The sequence below is a fragment of the Lonchura striata genome, chromosome 3, assembly GCF_050655825.1.
Source record: "Lonchura striata isolate lonStrDom1 chromosome 3, ASM5065582v1, whole genome shotgun sequence".
NCBI classification, from domain to species: domain Eukaryota; kingdom Metazoa; phylum Chordata; class Aves; order Passeriformes; family Estrildidae; genus Lonchura; species Lonchura striata.
The window spans coordinates 59,976,382-59,996,794 of record NC_140705.1 but is presented as its reverse complement, the minus strand read 5'-3'; the positions used below and the strand labels follow the sequence as shown (position 1 = coordinate 59,996,794).

Genomic DNA, 20,413 nt, shown 5'->3' with positions numbered 1-20,413 from the left:
CCATCTGTGGGACGGTGCTGGACAAATCTCAGTGCTGGATCCTTCAAGGTTTTCCGTTTATAGTGCAGAAATGTTTGGCACTGGCTTAAGATAGCAATTAAACACTAAAACTGCAATGTGTGACTATGAAATATAAAGATATTGAAGATATTACCAGATATTAAGCAAGTGAAACCACTTAAAACTAAACCCCATAAACTACCTATAAAAATAACCACCCAGGGCATGGTTTTTTTTGGTGACTTACTATTTTTCTATCTGATACCTAACTTTGGGCCAATAAAAAACCATCAGGTTGATGCCTGTGGAAAATGAAGCCCTCTGTCATCATGAAAACTGAACAGGAGGAACTTGAACAGCGTGTCTCCATCTCTTTTCATCTCCTGCACCTGTTCTGGAAAGACCACCTCTGCAGAGAAGGACACCTCCCTGATCTCTGGCAACATTGCAAGTATAATAGGAGTTTTTATAGTGCCTTTTGTAGCATAGGCTTTCCTCACAAAACCTGATGAGACAAGTTATTTCATGAAGCCTTGAGACAACAGATTATTCATTAGTTGTGACCTGGGCTGAATTCTAATAGGTATTACAGGCTAGATGCTCCCTGTGCTAGAAGCAATGCCTTGAGCTAGAGTGCTTTACAATTTGCTTATTTTTTCATCCTTTGAAAAGACAGAAACACTCTAAATGTTGTACAAACCATTCAAAAGAAAGGATTTTAAACTACTACTATGTGAAACATTCACATATTTCATTTATAAGCATTCTAGATTTGCAAAACTGCTGATTATATGTTCTGTGCACTAGAAGTGATTAAGAACATAGCTACGTCAATGACATTTTGTGTTTTGGCTTTTTTCTGGTCTGGATGCCAATGAACAGCATGCATCTTCCTTGCAACAAGCTGTTGCAAGATTTTTGCCTCCGGAGAAGCCAAGGGAGAAACATTGATAGATGTGTTAAAACAATCTTTCTAGACAGTATTCCCCTGAATATTTGTAAAAATCCATTTTACAAGAATATGATCCCCTCTTGTTTTACAATTACTTTAGGGTATTTAAAGCTTCAACAAAAAACATAGTATTACAAATTAATAGAGTCACACATTTGTTTGGGTTGGAAGGGATCTTAAAGTTTGTCTGGTTCCAACCCTCCTCCCCCTGTCATGGGCAGGGACACCTTCCACTAGAGCAGGTTGCTCAAAGTCTCATCCAACCTGGCCTGGAACACTTCTAGGGATGGGGCATTGACAGATTCTCTGGGCAACCTGTTCCAGTGCCTCACTATTCTTACAGTGAAGAACTTCTCCCCAATATCTAATTTAAACATCCTTTCACTTTAAAGCTATTCCCCCTTGACCTATTGCTCATGTCCTTTTAAACAGTTCCTCTCCAGCCTTCCTGTAAGTGACCTGTAAGTGCTAGAAGGATGCCTGCCACAAGGTCTCCCCAGAGCCATCACTTCTTCAGGCTGAAAAACCTCAGTTCTCTCAAGCTGTCTTCTAGAAGAGGTGCTCCAGCTCTCTCATCACCTTTGTGGTGTTTCCCTGGACCTGCTCCAACTTAGCTTCTGCTTGTGTCGGGGACCCCAGAGCTGGATGCAGAACTTCAGGTTGGGTCTCACCAGAGAGGGGCAGAATCCCCTCACCCTGCTGGCCACACTGGTTTTGATGCAGAAGGTTGGCTCTCTGGGCTGCAGGTGCACATTGCTGGGTCTTGCTGAGCTTCTCCTCCACCAACACCCCCGAGTCCTCCTCCTCAGGGCTGCTCTCAATCCATTCTCTGCCCAGTCTGCATCTGCATCCTGCACCTGACCCAGGTGCTGGACCTTGCACTTGGCCTTACTGAGCTTCATGAGGCTCACACAGCCCCTCCTCTGAAGCCTGCCCAGGTCTCTTTGGATGCCACCCCTTCCCTCTGTGTGACAACTGCACTGCACGGCTTTGTGTCATGGCAAAGCCACTGGGGGTGCACTCAATCCCACTGTCTATATCACCCACAAAGACATTAAACGGTGTTTATCACTTTCATACTGTAGTCTTGTCTCCCTCAAATATATTTAAAAAAGGACCATGTCATATAATATACAAATAGTGGTGATTCACAGGTTAAATATGTAGAATAACTCAATCCCAAGAAAAATATTTTTCCAAATTATTTTTTAAAATAAGATCTACAGTAAAACAATAGTTTATTTTAAAAAATAATTTGGAAAAATACTATCTTCTGTACTATCTTCTGGAAACTGGTTCAACTGGTAGGCTTCTCTTTCATGAAGTATGAAAGAAAGCATCACTCCTTTTCAGATTCTTGTAGCACAATGTCCCTTGTTTTTCTTCTTGCATCATTTCAGCCACACGCATTGACTAAACATGCACACCAAGACAAGTATTCCTCTTACTGTTCCATCTGGGTATACAATTTTCCTCTTGCTCCTCTTTTTTGCCTGGAGTGCTGGCTGTAATGCTGTAATTCTGATGGATCCTGGAATTCAAGCCAGCTAGCTGATCAATACAGGTGTGAAAGACCTCCAGGTTTGCAGAGAGTAGAGTTTAACACTGAATGGATTAATCATTGATTCATATAATTATCACTATCAAAATTTGGGGTATTTTTAATCAGAGGAAGAGGCTGACTGGTTAACAAAAATTAAGAAGCCCAGCAATAACACTCTTAAAACAGAGCATCAGAGGGATTTCTTTCTGGAAATTCTAACTTCATCTGTATCCAAGTTCCTCAGTGAAAGAAGACAACTGTAACAAAAACAACAATGTAGCTGATGCTTAACAGAGTGAAAATAAACTTGTTTCTTCAGAAAGTACATGGAATGTCTTAAAAGCACAAGTCAAAATACTGGTCTATACAAGCTAAGTCAAAATACTGATCCATGTGAAAAAAAAAAAATCACATATTGCTAAAGGCAGCATTTGCTACTCATTATTAGCATAGCATACCCTTCTCTTCTATGTGTATAAAAATTGCTGTAGGGGTTTAAAAATAATAGAATCTATTAACTTGTACAAAATCTGCTTGTCCATCATGGGTTAAGGGATTCCTGGCCTATCAGCAATCTTTCTCAGAACTCTTAATATTAAAAAAATTTTGCTGCTTACACCGCAAGGGAGAAAGAGCTGACAAAAGCCTTTGGCCAGTGAGATCAAAATTGGGGATGGGGGGAGAAAGGGGAGCTTAGCTTATTTACATTTTTGCTTTGTTAGTAAACTGGAATTGTTAGAGCAGGAGGGAAAGGGAAAAAAAAAAGAGAAAAGTGAAATTAACAGCCACTAAATCTTCTGCAACAACAGTGCATTTTGATATATGCTGTGTCAGCTTCCACTAATGGTTTAGGGTTGAATAAGGCACAGTTCAAGACCCAAAGCAGTGCGGGGCATCAGTATCTCATTCTTTGGAAGAATATGTACCTTAATTATAAAGATGGCTACAAAATAAAGAGATCAGGATTTCTGGCAAAACAGAATAATGATCTACTTAATAGGAAATCTTAATGTAATTTTGAATCAGTGGAAATCATAGAAGAGTAGGATTTCAGCCCTGTAATCAACATACATCTGAAAAGAAGTCTTCTGATTTTGAGAGAAAACTACCTTTCTGAACAAAATCCATCCAAGTTGCGTTTTCTGCTCTTAGGAGTTAATCTCCCTGGTCTGTTCTGGTAATGTGAATGGAAACAAAGGCTGTATATGCATGTGCCACTTACCACACAAAATATCCATCCAGTATTTCAGAAAGCACAGGAAGGAAATGCCCACTGAGCTAGGGACGTGCCAATGTCAGTGCTGCCTGTGCCAGGCTGCTCCTGTGAAATTTGTGGTGTGCAGCAGAAAGCAATGCAGGGTGGCAGGATTACAGAGGGGTGCGGAGACAGCTTAAACAGGCAGTGGAAGAGAATCAGCCATTTGGGAGGTTTAATGGGGGCTGTTTGTTTGTCTGCCCTTTTGATGTTAAATTAGTTTTCAATTTTGTTGCAAGGAAGGAGCCATTGGGAAAAGGATGCTTCTCTTCCAGTAAACCCTGGGAAAGCAACACCTTTATTTTAATGGTCTTCCCACCAAGAACCCCCTGCAACATTTTGGCTTTCCCTAGCCATAGCTATCAGCAACACAACAGCTGCTCATTTTACAATGACTTGCTGGAGAGAGAATGATTGAAAGAGCCAATCTATGTCACATTGAGAAACTGTAGCACAACATCGCAGGAGGTAATAGGAGAGGAATGAGGTCAGAACAAACAAGGGTAGGGTGAGAACAGAGAAGAAAATAGCAGAGAACAAAATTACTAAAGGCAAGGTGCTGTACTACACAATTTATGTTTAAAAATGTCTACAACCTGACTGCTGCAACAGCCACAGAAACGCAAACAAGCTCTGTGTTACTTTTTCTTAGCGTCTCATGAATGCAGCTGATGATAAAAGCTACCTAAGTCCTTGTAATGAAGAACAATGGTGTGAACACACTTAGGTGAAAGCACAGTCTAATTCATGCGGCTTGAAAGCCCCAGCACCCAGCAGCATCCCTCTGTCACAAGGCTTTAAATAGCAGCCTTGCTCCTGCTTTTTGTAGCTCGAGAAACAGCAGAAGCAGCAGTGATGCTACTGCAGCTGCCTGGCTGCCCTACGGAGAGTACTGCCTTAGCTCACGCCTGGGAGTTCACCTTTAGCAAGAGCTGCAGAGACCAGAAGCTTGTCTATGACAGGGAAACAGTGCAGGGTGATTTTGATTTAGCACCATTCATAGAAATCGTTCCTGAGAAAGAATTGCTTTTGTGTTACTGCAGCAGACCAGAAAACCACCGTGCAAAATGGTGGCACAGTTTTTATGTAGAGACAATGCTTTCCACTAGGTAAGTTATAAAATGAGCTTTTGGGGCTCATCTGAAACGATGAAGTGACTCTGACCCTGACCTCTGAGTCCATATCCCTTCTATTTTTACCCCTTGGGGATCAGGTGGTTTCATAAAAGTTATTACTCTCCCCCTACACACATACGCTCGTCCTTACATATCATGGCTACAGTAAACCTATTTTCAGCATCACAACATTTTTTCCCTATTCAGCAATCAGGCTGCTAAAATGCCAATCCATTTATTCACCTGAATCTGACTGTGGCAAAATGTTACCTTTCCAGCCAGGTGGACTATCTGGCTTCACTCAACAACAGAGATGGATTTCTTACACCAAATACTGGGAAACACCTTGGAAATACAAAGCTACCACACTGCATACAATGCAAATACTCTGTCCCCACTATTCCTGCTCCACCTGAGCATGTGTTGCCAGTCAGAATGGCTGGAGAGGGAAGAAATAACTGCAAGGCATGCACACAGCATCAGGACTCAACATGCTCAGGTCACATTTAGTACTAAACATTCCTGTGTGCACTGAGCTTACTTCCCTCTGCTTATCTAGTTTAACCTCTGTAGACAAACAGGCAGGAACATTTTACACAGATACCTTTGTATCAAATACCAAAACACATTCTACTCTCTCAATTTTAACCAGCATTTGGTTTACAGCAACACTCAAATCACCTAACAAAAAGGCACTTCTGCTTTTGTTTCTTTTAACTGAGGTCCATGTTTATTATTTTGTGGTTTTGTCAGCAACTGATTTTATCCCTAGGGTAATGTCAGCACTCTCCTACTCTTAGGAATTCCCCTAGTATTCAAAATGTCAGAAGATAATACAAAAACTTGAGCATCAGAAAGAGAATAAACACACCTGCAATACTAAATACAATTTGCTGTCTGACCCTCTGGAGTAAGTAACATGCCAGATGGGTGGGGATAAGGTAAGAACTGAAATTAATATATGCCATTTTTTTCTTCTGAGTATCTTAACAGATTTCCACAAATTTCTGAATATACATGACGGTGTGTCATACTGTGAACTGAACAAGAGAGTGAGTGGCAAGGCTGCCACTGGTATTCCAATTACTACTGGAGGAGCTGAATCCCTAGTAACTTGTTCATCTTTGCAAATATTCAGAAATATCTTATACAGTATTCTGTATTCATGTCCAAAATTACATTGCCACAGTACTGCCTCATCCTGCAGGTCTGTAACCACCATTCAAGCTGAAGAGCCAAACCCAACAAAAATACAGTTAGAACAAAAAAGGTCTGTAAATAATTGAGAGAAGCATGTGAAAAATGACACACAAACCAAATACAAAAACTACAATTAAGTATTCATATTGGTTGATGATAAAGACATTTATCAAACACCTATGTGGAGTCAAGTTCAGAACTTTGAGCATTCTGAAGGCTTGGCAGCTGACGTTCAGATTGAATTTACTCTAAATATGCATTTTTTTCAGAAAAGCCCTGAAAATACAGGATTCTCAGAAAATAAATTAGTTCAGAATATGGGAGTATTTATTTACGTATTTAATAAACCTACCAATTTATTAAATTTTATTTGTTAGAACAAACTTACCTGGAATACTCGCTGGAGAAATGGGACCAGATCTTGACTGGTTGCTTCCAACAGGTGAGCCTACAGGGGAAGGTGATGGGCCCCCAGGGATGCCAGAGAGATGTGGAGAAGCATGAGGGGAAAACGGAGACTGTGCGGGGTTGCTCTGCTCCCCTTGGCTGCTCGTAGAGCCTGACGCACTAACAGCCGAGCTGAGGGTAGCTTCAGTTCCAGTCGGCAAGTCGTCAATGGATCCAGATAAATCCTGAGGAAAAAGGAAAAATGAACATAAGTGCTTGCATGAATACTCAGGCCACAGGACTCAAGAGCTGGCATGGCAATAGATCCATTTGTTTACTTACTGCAGCAGATAACTGAGAGGTTGTCTTTAACATTTAACACGTAGTTAAATGATGGCAGAAAACAAGGATGGTATGCACAATTCTCTGCTTAATATCTAATTCTTTTGAGAAAAAGAGCAAGCAAGGGCAACAAATGATTTGGAACCAAATTCATTCAGCATTGAATTTAACCTTTTCCATCTGGATTAAGCTTTCAAAATTAATCCCACAAATTCTGCCTGAGCATACCAAAACTAATGAAAATGATACATCAGTTTCACTTTCACACAGTATTTAATTTTGGGGTTTGCTACCATTACAATCACAGCTTATACATTCCACTCTAAAGGAGTACAATGAGAGAAGAAGAGTGTAAAATATGCAGCCCTCTAACACTCCCTTGCAGCTCCTTTGCCTTGCAACAAGGAGATGAGAAGAGGCCCTGCCCTCAGCAGCAGCACTGGATCTGCTGGCCACCAAGGAACAAGGACTGCTGCTTCCTCACTCCCACCAAATACCAATGTACAGCTCAGAGTTTCTCTTCAATTTCATCTGACTACACTGCTAAACTAAACAGGTACTCCATTTCAGCTCATAACTTCTGCATTTTCAATGAGAAATTTCTTCTGTAGGTCACAGCACATTTGAATTCTAACTATGAACTGCTGGACATATTCCCTCAAGCTGTAACACGGGAGTTATACTGGTCTTTGAATCTGTGGGAGTAATTAGGCGTTTTAAATAATTTTAAGATCAGAAATGAAAAACCAAGAATGCTTTGACAAAGCAAGCACACGCTCCCCAAATGTCAGAAAAAATGCTGGCAGATATTTTCAGTTCACGAGAAGCATGTTACTATGTTACTATTTCTATTAGCAAATTAAAGCTCAAAAAAGTGGCACGGATCTACCTTACATATAGATCAGGTCATCAAATGACCCCGAGACTTGAAATAACTGGGATGACAGGGTGCATTACTTTGACTGGTCCTGACATCATTTTTTGGCTCATGCAAGTGGCTGCAGCACAGACAGCAGGACCCCTTGTCTGAACAGCACAAAAAGAACTGGGTTCTGCCTGAGCAAGGAGCTCAGGAAGTGAAGCCTTAGTGCTGCCTAATTTTCATAATGAAAAATGAAGATTTTTAGACGTCACAGACTTGAACTCACATGGTGTACTTAGACCCTGCCTTCCAAGGCACAGAAGAGGAAGAATAACAGTTTAAGCACTGCTAACATTTACTAGAAGCCACGTAGAATGCTACAAGTTATTCCTCCTTGTGGGTAAGGGCAGCGAATACAAACCACCCAACTCAGCTCTCTGCAGGGCATCTTGCTTATTTCCAAGGAGTTCCCACAAATACTTCAAGAACAACTCTCACCACAGTTAAATTCTGCTTTTTCTGACAAGCATGAAATTGTACCCAAATGCCATTAGGCACATGAAAAGTAAAAATTAAGGCTAAAACTTCAGTCTACATGTAGATACTGCATTCACTCAAGAATAGGCTTCCAAATCCGTACAAATGGAAATTTAATTATGAAGTGGGCAATAAACTATTTTCCTTGGGGCTTTTTGGAACTATCAACTGTAGAAAATGTAAACAAGAAATAACAGTGTTTGGTACTGCATAGATCAACACTAGATATTTTTCACAGTAGAATGTATTTGGCAAACAGGTAAGCAATTATTGCTTTTCCATACATAATATGGTATTCTTCTAAATGGAATCAAATCACTGCTGTCGTCATGTGTAACAAATGCAGCAGGAAGTGCTGATAAAACAAATGCTGTTGAAAAGCATAGAATAAACCTCTGAAAACTGAATGTTGCAGAATAGAGCCTATTCCAAAGGAATATAAATTCTGTCTAAAAAACAGATAAGCACACAACTGACAGAAGGTATAGAAAGCACACGGATTTACGTTTAGAATAATAAAGATTTTTAAAGGGTGGGTGGAGTAAAGCTTTCATTTGTGTTGGCAAACCAAAGTACTTGAAAAAAACAAATTTGCCAGGATAATGGAAAAGCCATGAAGAAATTAACACTGTCTTTGATGAAATTATCTGCTGTTCACAGATTAAGGCAAAACTTGAGGATGGCACTGAAATTCACTTTTCTCATCAGGTCACAGTGATTTCTCCAGCCTTCCACAAGAGCAGAACAACTGGTGAGTCTCAGGCATCTTCTCGAGTGCCTGCTTTCCAGGAATTTCTTCAACCACCTGATGAAACTCCTTCACCAAGGTGGAAAAAGAAGAGAAAAGCTTGCATGGCACCAGCCTATTTAAATTGTCAAGCCATGCCACCACCCTCAAGCATCATAGGCTGAGGGAGCAGCCTGGCAGGCACAGCACACCCGCAGGGCCTTGCATTCCCCAGGTGGGATTTTCTCCTAGGAATGGGGAACTTCAAAACAACATGTTGCTCAGGATGCAATAATAGTGTTCACTCATCAGACACACAAAGAAAACCAAGAAAGAGGTTGGTCTCAGGATGGCACAAAGGATTGTTACCTATCTATAAGTCTGGGCTGTGCAACACGGTTTCCTACATTGTCTTCAAGTGGGCTAAAGTAAGAAATATTAGCTGTTCTGTACAGGATGGTTTGGGTTTTTGAATTTGTTTGGGGGGGATGTGAGTTGTGTGTTTTGATTTTGTTATTTTTCTTTTTTTTAACATACACTTCGAGGCCTTACCTAGTTTTCTAATGTGGAAAGCCTGAGCTGACAAGCAACTGGGAAACTTGCAGCAAACAGAGGCTTTAGAAATACCTCTCAACTAAAAGAGCTAATTGGGAAATTAAAGAGAAGGAGAAGAAAGACTTTATGTGAAGCACTTTATATGGACAGAAAGAGCAGAAGTTGACTTTCTTTTATCTCATTTTAACAGAACAGTAGTGAAGTTGTGCAAATTCCACATGACAAACATTTATATGTAAAACAGTATACACATACAGATACGCATAATATATGTCAATTACATGGATACACTTGCATTTACTTAGCATATCTACTACGTAATGCTATTAGGAAGCCTGCTAATAGGAGAAATTCACAGAGGTTTAAGCATACAGCCTAGTTAACAAAGAAGCTCTGTAACTAATACTCCTCTAGAGGACAATTTAGGCAGCAGGGCACCAAGTCTATTCTTCTTTTATAAGTAGTATCAGATCTATGATGCCTGTAAAGAACAGAAAGACCTTACTTACTGCATCTCATTCAAACCAAGGCACCTTCAAGCTACAGTGCTTCCATTTATCTTGTTCGAAAGTTGGCAGCTTAGGTAATTGCTGGGATTCTTTTAAGGGCCTGAAGTCCCCTTACCCTAAGGCATGACTTAAATTTTGCCTCTTTTCAGGGTTTTTTTCAGGAAAGCACTCATTTCTTCCAGTAAAACCTAGCAAGTTTAGAATTACCAGTAGTCTTGTGTTCCTTACAGATCTGTTTCTTGTAGAGCAATCTTATTATTTCTATCTGTGGTATTGTTATGACTATATTTTCAAATCTCACAATAAAATCTTAGAAAAAATGAAGGACAAATTATTTCCTCCCTCCCATCACAAATCTGTATTACAATTCTGTATTCTCTATGTTAGTTTTATACCTGTATTATTGCAGACATCCTTACTAGTTTTCAAAGTTAATTTCTACAAAACACCATGATTACAAACTGAAATGTCCCCATGCAGGATTTATCTCTTTAAGTAGTGTTTTATCTTCAACTATTTTCAGTTCTAGCCTCAACTTCCACCTATGCACGACCTTTTTTCTTGTCCATCTGGCAAGAACAAGAGCTGAAATGAACAGGATCACATTGTGCTTGGGATTATAACGTTGTGCCTTCCTGGTGGCATGATCTTATCAGAGTGACAGGAGAGACACTTGAAACAGCAGACCATTTTACTACTGCAACGTGGGCAGCAAGGGGTAGAAGGAAGCAAACTGTTTATCCAGAGCCAGAAAACCCAAAGCTACAAAGAGACCACACGAAGAAAACCCCTACAAATATCCATATATAATATAACAACATTTACTTGCTCAAGGAGCACACCTAGATTCTATAAACAGCAAAAGGGAGACTACAGTAGCTCAGCAATACCACCACAATTTTACACAGCAAGTGTGACAGGACTACAGCATTCACTGTGGAGCAAAAATTTGTGCAGGTGCAAGCTTTGCATAGCAATGTCTCAGCAGACACCAACCAAGATTTTAAGGAAATTCCTTGCTAAATACTTACAGCTGAAAAAGGATGAGTACCTTCTCTGAAATCAGCAGCAGGAGAAAATGTGGGGCACCTTGCTAGTGGAGTTCTGACACCACTAAATCACAGCCTAAGTTCTGTAAGAAGTTACTGCAGCTGGGGCTCTCTTGTGGGGATTATGCAGAGCACATACAACCTATGGTTTATTTAAATTTTCCAACTCTTGCCTACCAGTTCCTTTATGCTCAGGGAGTAGAAGAAAAGCAGAGATATTAAAATAGAAGACATAGGTATTAAAATTAAAGATACACAAAACCCTTCTGTCTCCAAGTAGTTGAACCCCCCAGCCTACCCTACCATTCATTGTGCTAGGATGAATCCCAGCACTGCACGCAGGGAACTGCATCAACTGACTGGCTGCAGGATCAAAGCCTGCTCATTCCATTCAGGCCTTCCTGCACTATTTCCTTAGGATGGTGCTGCTCAAAAGACAGGATCCTGCATGAAATATCCATCTCTTTAACATGAATCACCACTTTAGAAGCAAAATTATATATACAAGCAAACATATTTCACATGTAAGTATGTAAATATATATTCAAACAGACATACACTCTGCTATTGTTTTGGAGCCATGGGGGATTATGAACAATATGCTCTGTAATTGAGATTAACTTTGAACAAATGATTTGGCTGACAAACACACATATGCGCACAAAAGGAAAACCCACAATAGCTCTGTTTAAATTTCAAGATATTTGTAAGACCTCTTTTCATCACAAAGCAGCCGATAATAGCATGTTTCAAGAAGTCTTCCAAAGGCCCTGCTGGTCACATTGTGGAGGCAGTGAGCGAGCTAACAGCCTCCCAGCACCTACGCAACCGGAAAAACGCATGGGCGCAGCAACGAGTGGGACCACATGGAAAATTCTTTTATTTTCAAATGCTGCTACTCCCAACATGGATATCTTCTTTCCACGCCAGCTGCATAATGACCCTCATCTAAGCACAATAAAAGTACCTAATGCACATCTTTAAAAAATTGTTTAACAGGAGACAGCAGGGCTGCCATTACATTTCTGCCAAAATCCCTTTTACATGCCTTACAGAAATTAATTCTGTGGGAAAACAAGGTTAATTCTCTGAATCTTGTTAAATCAAGGTCTGGAGCAGGAAAAGCAGAGAAGATCACTTCTCATACAAACACCTCCCCAAGGAAAACTCTTGATTTCTATTGACAGGGCTTGTTTCACTTGTGAGACAAACACAAATTTTGACAACAGCTAGGCAAAGGTACTTCTTATGATACTCGTGTTATCTATAAATCTTATTTAATTCCACTTACTATATGTTTCAGCATTTTTAACCAGATTTTTAACTTTAACCTCCATGTTATAAACTATAAATGTTTATTATTATCCATTTTAAAGGAAGGGAATTCTAAGTATATGATAAAAAAACACTAGCTCTTGAGCTAAACTTAGTGACAAAGCACCACTTGCTGGGGAAACATATTCTTCTCATTCGGTGGACCTCACATGCTTCCCAAAATAACTTGGGTTACTGAATTGTGTTGCAAGAACACTGATCAGTATCAAGTACTTTCTCTGAGAAGTTTTACAGGCAAGTCCCTGAAGATGCAAAAATATTTTTCCCAAAAGCCTTATATTCACTTAAGCAACCAAGAAGATGTGCAATCAAACAGTGCAGTGACACTGCCCTGCCTGATGTCCTTTCAATCTATGAGATCCTGGAATTAGATCAGTCTTCAAGAAGTTATCTACAAAAAGCTGACTTGGAAAACCAGATTCAAATCACAGCTTACAACCAATTACTAAGCAAAAGACTGTTCATTCAAAGAAAGAGTAATTTTTTACTGCAAAGGATCTTTGTTGTAAGACAACCTCACCTAAAATAAAAGCTTTTGACCTAGGGATACAGGAATCCAAGAACAGAATATGACTTGCCCGTATCTGTCACACGTGGGATGAGAAGAAGTTGCTAGGATGAATACAATCACATTTCTATATCTGAAATGATCCACACTGGGATTTTGTATTTGCTTGTCCAGACAAGAGCTTTACACCAAAATCAACTTATGACATCTAGGAATTCAAAACTGATGAGACAGCAGATGAAGGCCCCACCAGCCATGCTTCTCCCTGCCTGTGCCAAGTGCCACTCACTGCGGGAAGTTACCAGGAAGGGGCTCCTGAGTCCTACAGCTCTATCAAGTAACCTAACAGCAAAAATTCACTGGTTTATAAACACTGACTCCTGTGTATGAAATGATAAATACTAATGACCTATGTGCCATCAAAGCAAATTGACAAAGTCTAGCAAGGACTGTAAAGCATAGGACACACAGCCTGTCTGACAAGGATACTTTATAATAAATAAAGAGTAAATCTCCAGAACAGAAAAACAGTAACAGCGCATCTCTCAAAATACAATCTTTCCTGTTTATCTCTGAAGCAGAATGCTTAGCACGTAGAATTTCTGGAAATAAAATTTAAAAACAAAAAGCCCCAAACCCTTAGGAGTCATTTGTTTCTTCAGTACTGTAGCAAAGAAAAATTCCCAGCTAACAACTCTTGTAGCTACAGCATCAGTCATTTATCATCAATAAACCATCAACCTTTAAAACAACCAAATCAATGAAAACCACAACAAATGGCCCCTATGAAGAAGAAAGAAAAGTTGTGTTTTTGTAACAGTAATCTAATATAATTCTATACTACTTCCCATGCCTAGTACCAAATTTAGCCACTCCCAAACATGAAATTCCTTCTGTTAAACCTAAAGGGTTTTTTGTATAAAGAACAGTGATGTGAGACATAACATCTTCCGTTATTGCCTCCACAGGGATAAGACAGACTAAACTGGCAGGATAAAACAGAGAGGAAGCTGAATTAAGCAAACCATGTACTGATCCAAAATCTTACAAGCTCTCTGGAATTTGCTCTTTTGGGGATCACTATCCTTCGCCCTCTATACAGGAAGCCTAGTGATGCCATCCTGATGTTTAACCTGAATGGACACTGTGCAACCACCCTGCTCATCAGCCCAGACTGCTCTCCTGGCTGTGCTTCTGGCCATGCTGAATTCAGCATCAAGCCACAGGGAAAACACCATGTAGCTAGCTGCTAGTCCTCCTCCCATTACCTACTTACTCTACTTCACAGCTGCTGTAGAAAGAAATCAGACTAAGTAAAGAAGGAGTACCAAATCATAGGAAAAACAAACATAGATTTGAGCAAAGGCATATGAGAAAGAACTAGACATTATTAATAGAACATACGGGGTGGTAGATCTGAAAGAGACCAAACATTTCAGCAAGAGCAGCAGCAATATGCATTAAAAAGTACTGCTTAATTCCATTTACTCTGGCCATCATGCTTTGGAAACTTGCAGCACATGCAGTCAGACGTAGACCATCTGTCTTTGAGACTATATATTCAAAAACCTGATATTGTGAAGGTGTGGCTCAAGCAGAAAGGAACAAACAAAAAACTTCGGAATACCATAACATGTAATGTGGTAAAATTCACACCATGTCTCACCTGGACACACCCACGAGACTGCAGTGCAGAAATTCTCAATAGGTCTGTGCAGGGCACCTCACATAGGAGAAGCACTTTGAACATGACCACACAACCTCATGTGGCTGCATGTACCTTACTGTTTACTACTACACACATACCCTGAGTCACAACACACCTGTTTTGCAACTGTTAATTAACATCTTTCTACATCTTTCTGATGTGCTTCTCAGACTATCCCATTCCACATGGCATCCAGAAGGCATTAACAGTGCTTGCAACTTTAGACCTACAATACTATCTGATTTGGAGGCTGCAGCTGAGAGAATGAAGCTTTGGTCCAACAAGCAACTGCCCACTGATCACTGAAAGCCACAGTAAATTAGGCAAGTTGGTAACAAGTGAGCTGTTCTGACAGCCCAAGGACACCTATGCATGGAGCACAACAAAAGGCTTAAACAACGGATTGAACCAATACACCTGTATGCCCAAAGTTTAAAAACTCTTGATCTACAGCGCTTGGCTTTTTTCTTTTTTTTCATATTAATACCCTTTGTAGAGTTATGGCTTGATAAAAAAGTCTGTCCCAGCAGGTTACCGTGGGAATAAGCATCTACAAAACATAGTTTTTCATTAGCTTAGGGCTTGTGCGTGCATCATACTGCGTCTCTTTCTTCTCTCTCCCACAACACCCTGTAACCAAATACCACAATTCAATGAGATGGTAAATAAGCCCCAGACATATCTTAAACTTCAAAAACACAGGTGGCTCTGTTAACTTTCCATCTCTTCCTCTTGAATCAGAAGCAGAAAGGAGGAGAAAACTGTATACATCAAGAAGACTGATAAATGTTATAAAGACTACCTTTTTAAGGAACTGACTAAAGTGACTTCCCTCAGAGAACAATATTAATTAATTAATTAAGTCTTATTTAAAATACTGGATATGTAACATTATACTGGGGTAACAGGCAGAAATTAGTGTTACAAGGTTTACCTCAGTAAATTTAGCTTAATTTGCCACTTCAGATTCATTGTCTCATCCTCATGCAAGAACCTCTCATCCTTGTTCCTTTTTCTCTTCATTTTCACTGAACCCAATGCAACTCAGTGGAGTGTCGTTTGACCATCAGTAGAGCACAAACTCATGGGGCTGTGATCACTCTGCTTCTGCTTTGCTCCTGACCCCCAGCCACACACTCAAACTGCTTATTTCTTTCTGAGGTCTGTGGGCCACAGCAGCAAAACCAAACAATTACTCTTCAAGAGCTGTCTACTCAACCCCTCCCACATTTACATTCTCTGGTAACCTGAGAAAAGGTTGGAAAATTAAATACAAGACAGTAGAAGAGCAGTAAATAAACTTTCAGATTGTTTCTCACACATGCCTGCTAGAACAAGGTTCTCACAACACCCCAAGTTCTGGAATTTACATTTCTTTGCAGTAATTCACTGCTTGCTGGGAATGCTGAATAATTAAGTGGCCAGGGAATGTGGTATTTTGAGATGATACAGCTTTAACAAACTTATGTAGAACTCCAGTCTCAGAAACCTCTCTATAAATTTCAAAAGGCTTCTAAAATTCTAGAGAAGTGTCTTGACTTCAGTTTTCTTTTTGAAATAATGCCTTAACTAGCCAAGTAGGAAGCATAACTTGTAGCACTTCAACTGGACATGAAGAAAGAATTCTTAAAGACAATACCCTTCCCCATCTACTGCTCAGCACCATTTTGGCATGGGAAGAGGTTTCTCAAGGTTGATAATGCCATGGTTGTCTTGATCGCTGAGTGAACTAAACTAACCATTATCCAACATGTCCATAATTTCAGGTGCACTCCTGAAATCCAGTAAATGAAGAGACAAATGGACACACCACTACAGAAGTGTTAAACACTGTGTACTACACAATCTACCAAAAAAAACCCAACAGATAAACTACTGCTGTTCTTTAATTAATATATCATACAAAGGAAAAACATCCATGGGGAATTTTGAGGGTTCTGTGTGCTGGAGCATGCTTCAGTTTTGCAGCTTTTTCTTATGAAAGAGAGGATGTTGGTATTGCACTGAACTACCTATTTATTGCTATGCTAATAAAAGTAGTCTGAAAAAATTCCAAGAAAGCACAGATAGGATGTGCAGTGTACAGCAATTGTAGTTCTCAAAAATTTGACTGCCACAATGGATGATCACTTGGTGGGGCCTTACTGGGCTGGGCAGGGTGTCTCCACCTGCCTTTCTGCATGATGATGTTTTACCCAAACCTTCACCTGAGATGCCAATTGTCCTTCTCCAACACCTGCCAGACTATGTCCCTGCTGCAGCTTTTTTCAGCAAGCACCACTGTAGTGCCACAGCCCACAGTGCACTTAGGAGCCACTTGTATTAAATACCTCTAAGTACAATAAAAGGTAACTCCTTTCCCCATTGATCTGTATTTTTGCTGGACTGTTTATTGTTAGTATCATAAATGGTGTGAAAAAACATGTCAGGTAAAATGACAGTGGTGGAAAAAGAGAGAACTGCAGCTGGAAGCATCTTTGCAATAGGGTTTCCCAGGATCTTGTAAGGCAGTGATCCTTTGCTCTCCTGTCTGGCCACTCCTTTTCCCCTATGGGAAGTCGAAAGAACTGCAGCTCTAGTCAATGTCTGCTTCCTGGTCCTTGCAAGAGGAAGCAGAAGCTTCTGCCCTGCCAGACCTTCAGGTGCAGCCTTAACCATTGCTGATTCTCCATCCTCCAAGCCTGTCTGAGCTTTGCAACACAGCTTAGGGAGCTGGGCCAAGAAGGTTTTTGGGGAGTGCATCTGATAGGAGGATCGAAAAGAGCCATCTGTATCAAGGCACAGTTTGTAAGTGCTACAGCTTGAGAAGAAAACTGTTCTTAACCTTATGAAAATTTTGCTGCATGGCTTTTAACATAATTGCTGCTTGCAGCAGTTTTGCCTGAGCTCTTGTCCCAGTTCCCTGTTCACAGTCTTCTATGCTGGAGCCTACAAATGGGGCCACTGTTTATACACTACTGTCTCTCTTTAAAAAGACCACTATGGATACAACTTCTAAGAAGATTCACCTGATGGAACTATCAAGCCACAGCTCATTTCAATCTTCAAGTTATTAATTAGATAGACCACCAAAAAAGAGAAAAAAAAGTAAATCAGTAAGTTAGCTCTTTGCAAAGTCTCAAAATACTTCTGAAGAATGCTTGTCAGAACAAACAAACGTACCAAAGGAAGAAACATCCTCATGAATTAAGTAAAAAAATAAATAAAGGGAAAACATATGAAAATTTCAACAACCGTGCCAATCTGTTGCGAGCTGTACCCGTGCCAGTGGGCGGCCTTGGGGCACCGTAGGATTCCTCAGTGCAGTGCCAAGCTCCAGCAATATTGTTATGGTTAGAGAGGAATTTCTCACAAGAGCTAACAAAGGCAGAAGGTCATAAATAAACACAGCAGGATCGCCTTGTCAGTTCTCATTATTAGCGCTGCAGGCACTTGCTTTTCTATGGGCTGCTCATAGGTTCATTTAAGTGTAAGAGCTCCTCCTCAGAATTTCATGTTCATAAATAAAGACAACATTTCATTAGAAAGAAAGGCATACCTAAGTTATTTTTTATTACCTTTTTTTTTTTTTTTTTCCCATCCACACAGGGGCACATGTGCTTGAGCCAGCTGTGCTGTCTGCAGCCGCTCCATCCGCTCACATCCTGCACTGGCAAAACCTTACACTTGGCTAACCCAAAGCTGCAACATCCTTCTATGCTGGCCTCTGTGAGGCCATGCAGGCCTCCCTCAGACCCCAGCCATAATGAATGAGGAGAGACTTACTACTGTAATAATGGTCACCAGAATTACATCTGGGCAGGAAATGAGGCTGAGCTCCTAAACTGATCCTGACATGCATTATACAACTAGGGAAGCACAGCTGTGTGATCATTATTGCAATTATAAAGTGACATTTAGTGTTAATTTTATTTTCTTACTGAATTCTGAACCACTAACTCTGGGAGTATAAATGTGAAAAAAACAAAGGAAATTAAAGTTTTTAAGAGTGCAAATGCTGATTCTTCATCACCTGTCAGAGGTTAACAAACAGCCGAGTGTAAATCTTGTATCTCCCATATACACACCCACCTCTACCTATATTTATGCCTATACAGATGAATAAAAATCTCTGTGTAAAACTAGACACATTTGAAATAAATTAACATTATCATGTAGTGCATGCTGATTTCAAGTTCCAGATATGGTGCTTTTCAGAATATTAGGGGAAATCAAGATATCAGTAAGGCTATCTCTTCAGAGTTTTTATTAGAAAATAAAAATAATTACCTTGGAATAAAAATAATTACCTTGGAATAAAATAATAAAAATAATTACCTTGGAATAAAAAAAAGTAAAGATGTTAATAAAGCTCAAAAGTCCACAACCTTGGAAGCACTGCCAGTATATAAAAAGTAAATAAAATAACAGATCATATATTATATAGGGGATGCCTAGCAATGGGAAAAACATCTCTTGGTCACCATTCCTTCCAGCACAAAATAGGTGATAGAGAATGTAATTGCTCACCTGCCAAAGTACTGCTCCCTCCTGTGAACTGTACTGAACACCAATACACCAGTACATTGGTGAGTACTGGATAATGGTTGTGTCTATCTTTCTAGTTGCCTAAAATCTGACCAATGTTATTGTTACTATAAACTCAGATCCTCACCTTTTAAAGCAAACCATATGACTGACAAGCAAAAACCCTGGTGCCTTGCATGCTTTCTGTGAGAAGCTTGGTAAAACAATTTTCATTCCAGTTTGCTTCCTATCCCATACCCTGCTATCAGAAGTCGGGTTGCTAGTCCTGATGCACTACAGTAGAAAAGCCATGTTCAAAGAGCTGTTTCCCTGAGCTGTGCAGCCCTTCATTACACACCATTCATCACTATCAACACCAGGAACTGCTGGAACAGCCCTTGTGAATGAAAAATCTCCCTGTTTAACTTCTAGAGGCTGCCAGCCACTCGCTTTGGCCTCTGTGCTGAGGCAGGGTTTGTACCTCGGGCAGGGGGCTGCTGGCCATGCTGTGTGTGCCCTCTGCCCAGAGCCCATCCTGACAGGAGGGCAGCAGCCCCTCTCTCCTTCTGCCAGCAGGAACGCAGGAGTCGCTCTCCGGACGGCCGGCCCTAAACTGGCCTCTGCCAGGCAGAGTACCGGAGGGGCCAGGGAAGTGCTTTCTTTCTGCACACCAGCAAGGGTGTGCTTCTTGGCTCCACACTCCTGCAGAGGAAAGAGCTGCTGGAAATGGAAGGAGCTGGAGCAAAGGACAACAGTTTCCAGCTGGTCAGTTCCTCAGTCTCTCCTGACCAGCAGGCAAGGTGCTGCCAGGGCACAGGGCAAGCTGCAGCCCCTTCTGCAAGCACAGACATGGAGAAGCTGCTCTATCTCTAGCCTCTTCCCTTTGCCCACTTTTTTCTTATTAATATTTTAAAAACACTTACGTAGCAGACACGTTGCAATTAATTTATCTTCCCTGGTCAAAACACATTTACTTCTGTAGAAACATGCCTCTGCCACCCATTTCAAAAGAAGAGCTGGGTTTCAGCCCACTCACTCAAACACAGATTTATATTAATTCTTGCGCCTCATTAATTATTTCAGAAAAGAAGAATTCCTCACACAAGTTAAAAAGTCACCTAAACTGTGTGTGCTATGAATGGCAGTGGGCAGAGACAGGAAGAAAGATGTTTTTCAGGGGTCTCTGCGGCACTTTTAAGTCACAGTGAGAAGAACTTCAGGTTTCACATGCTCTTTTTCTTCTTCTTTTTAAGTAGCATCTATTTTGTTCTTCAGCAGTTTTGGTCATATTTCAGTAGTATCATATCCATGGCTTTTTTGGGA

At 40.5% G+C, this 20,413-nt stretch overlaps 1 protein-coding gene across 9 annotated transcripts in view; it reads right to left on the bottom strand.

Moving 5' to 3' along the window:
* ARID1B (AT-rich interaction domain 1B) overlaps positions 1-20,413 on the bottom strand; it is a 325,659-nt gene that overhangs the window by 92,387 nt on the left and 212,859 nt on the right. For all 9 annotated transcript variants that reach the window (XM_085575256.1, XM_021532087.4, XM_085575257.1 and 6 more), the window contains one exon: positions 6,454-6,697. In XM_085575256.1, the coding sequence (XP_085431382.1) occupies positions 6,454-6,697 (244 nt within the window). The remainder of the gene's footprint in view (positions 1-6,453; positions 6,698-20,413) is intronic.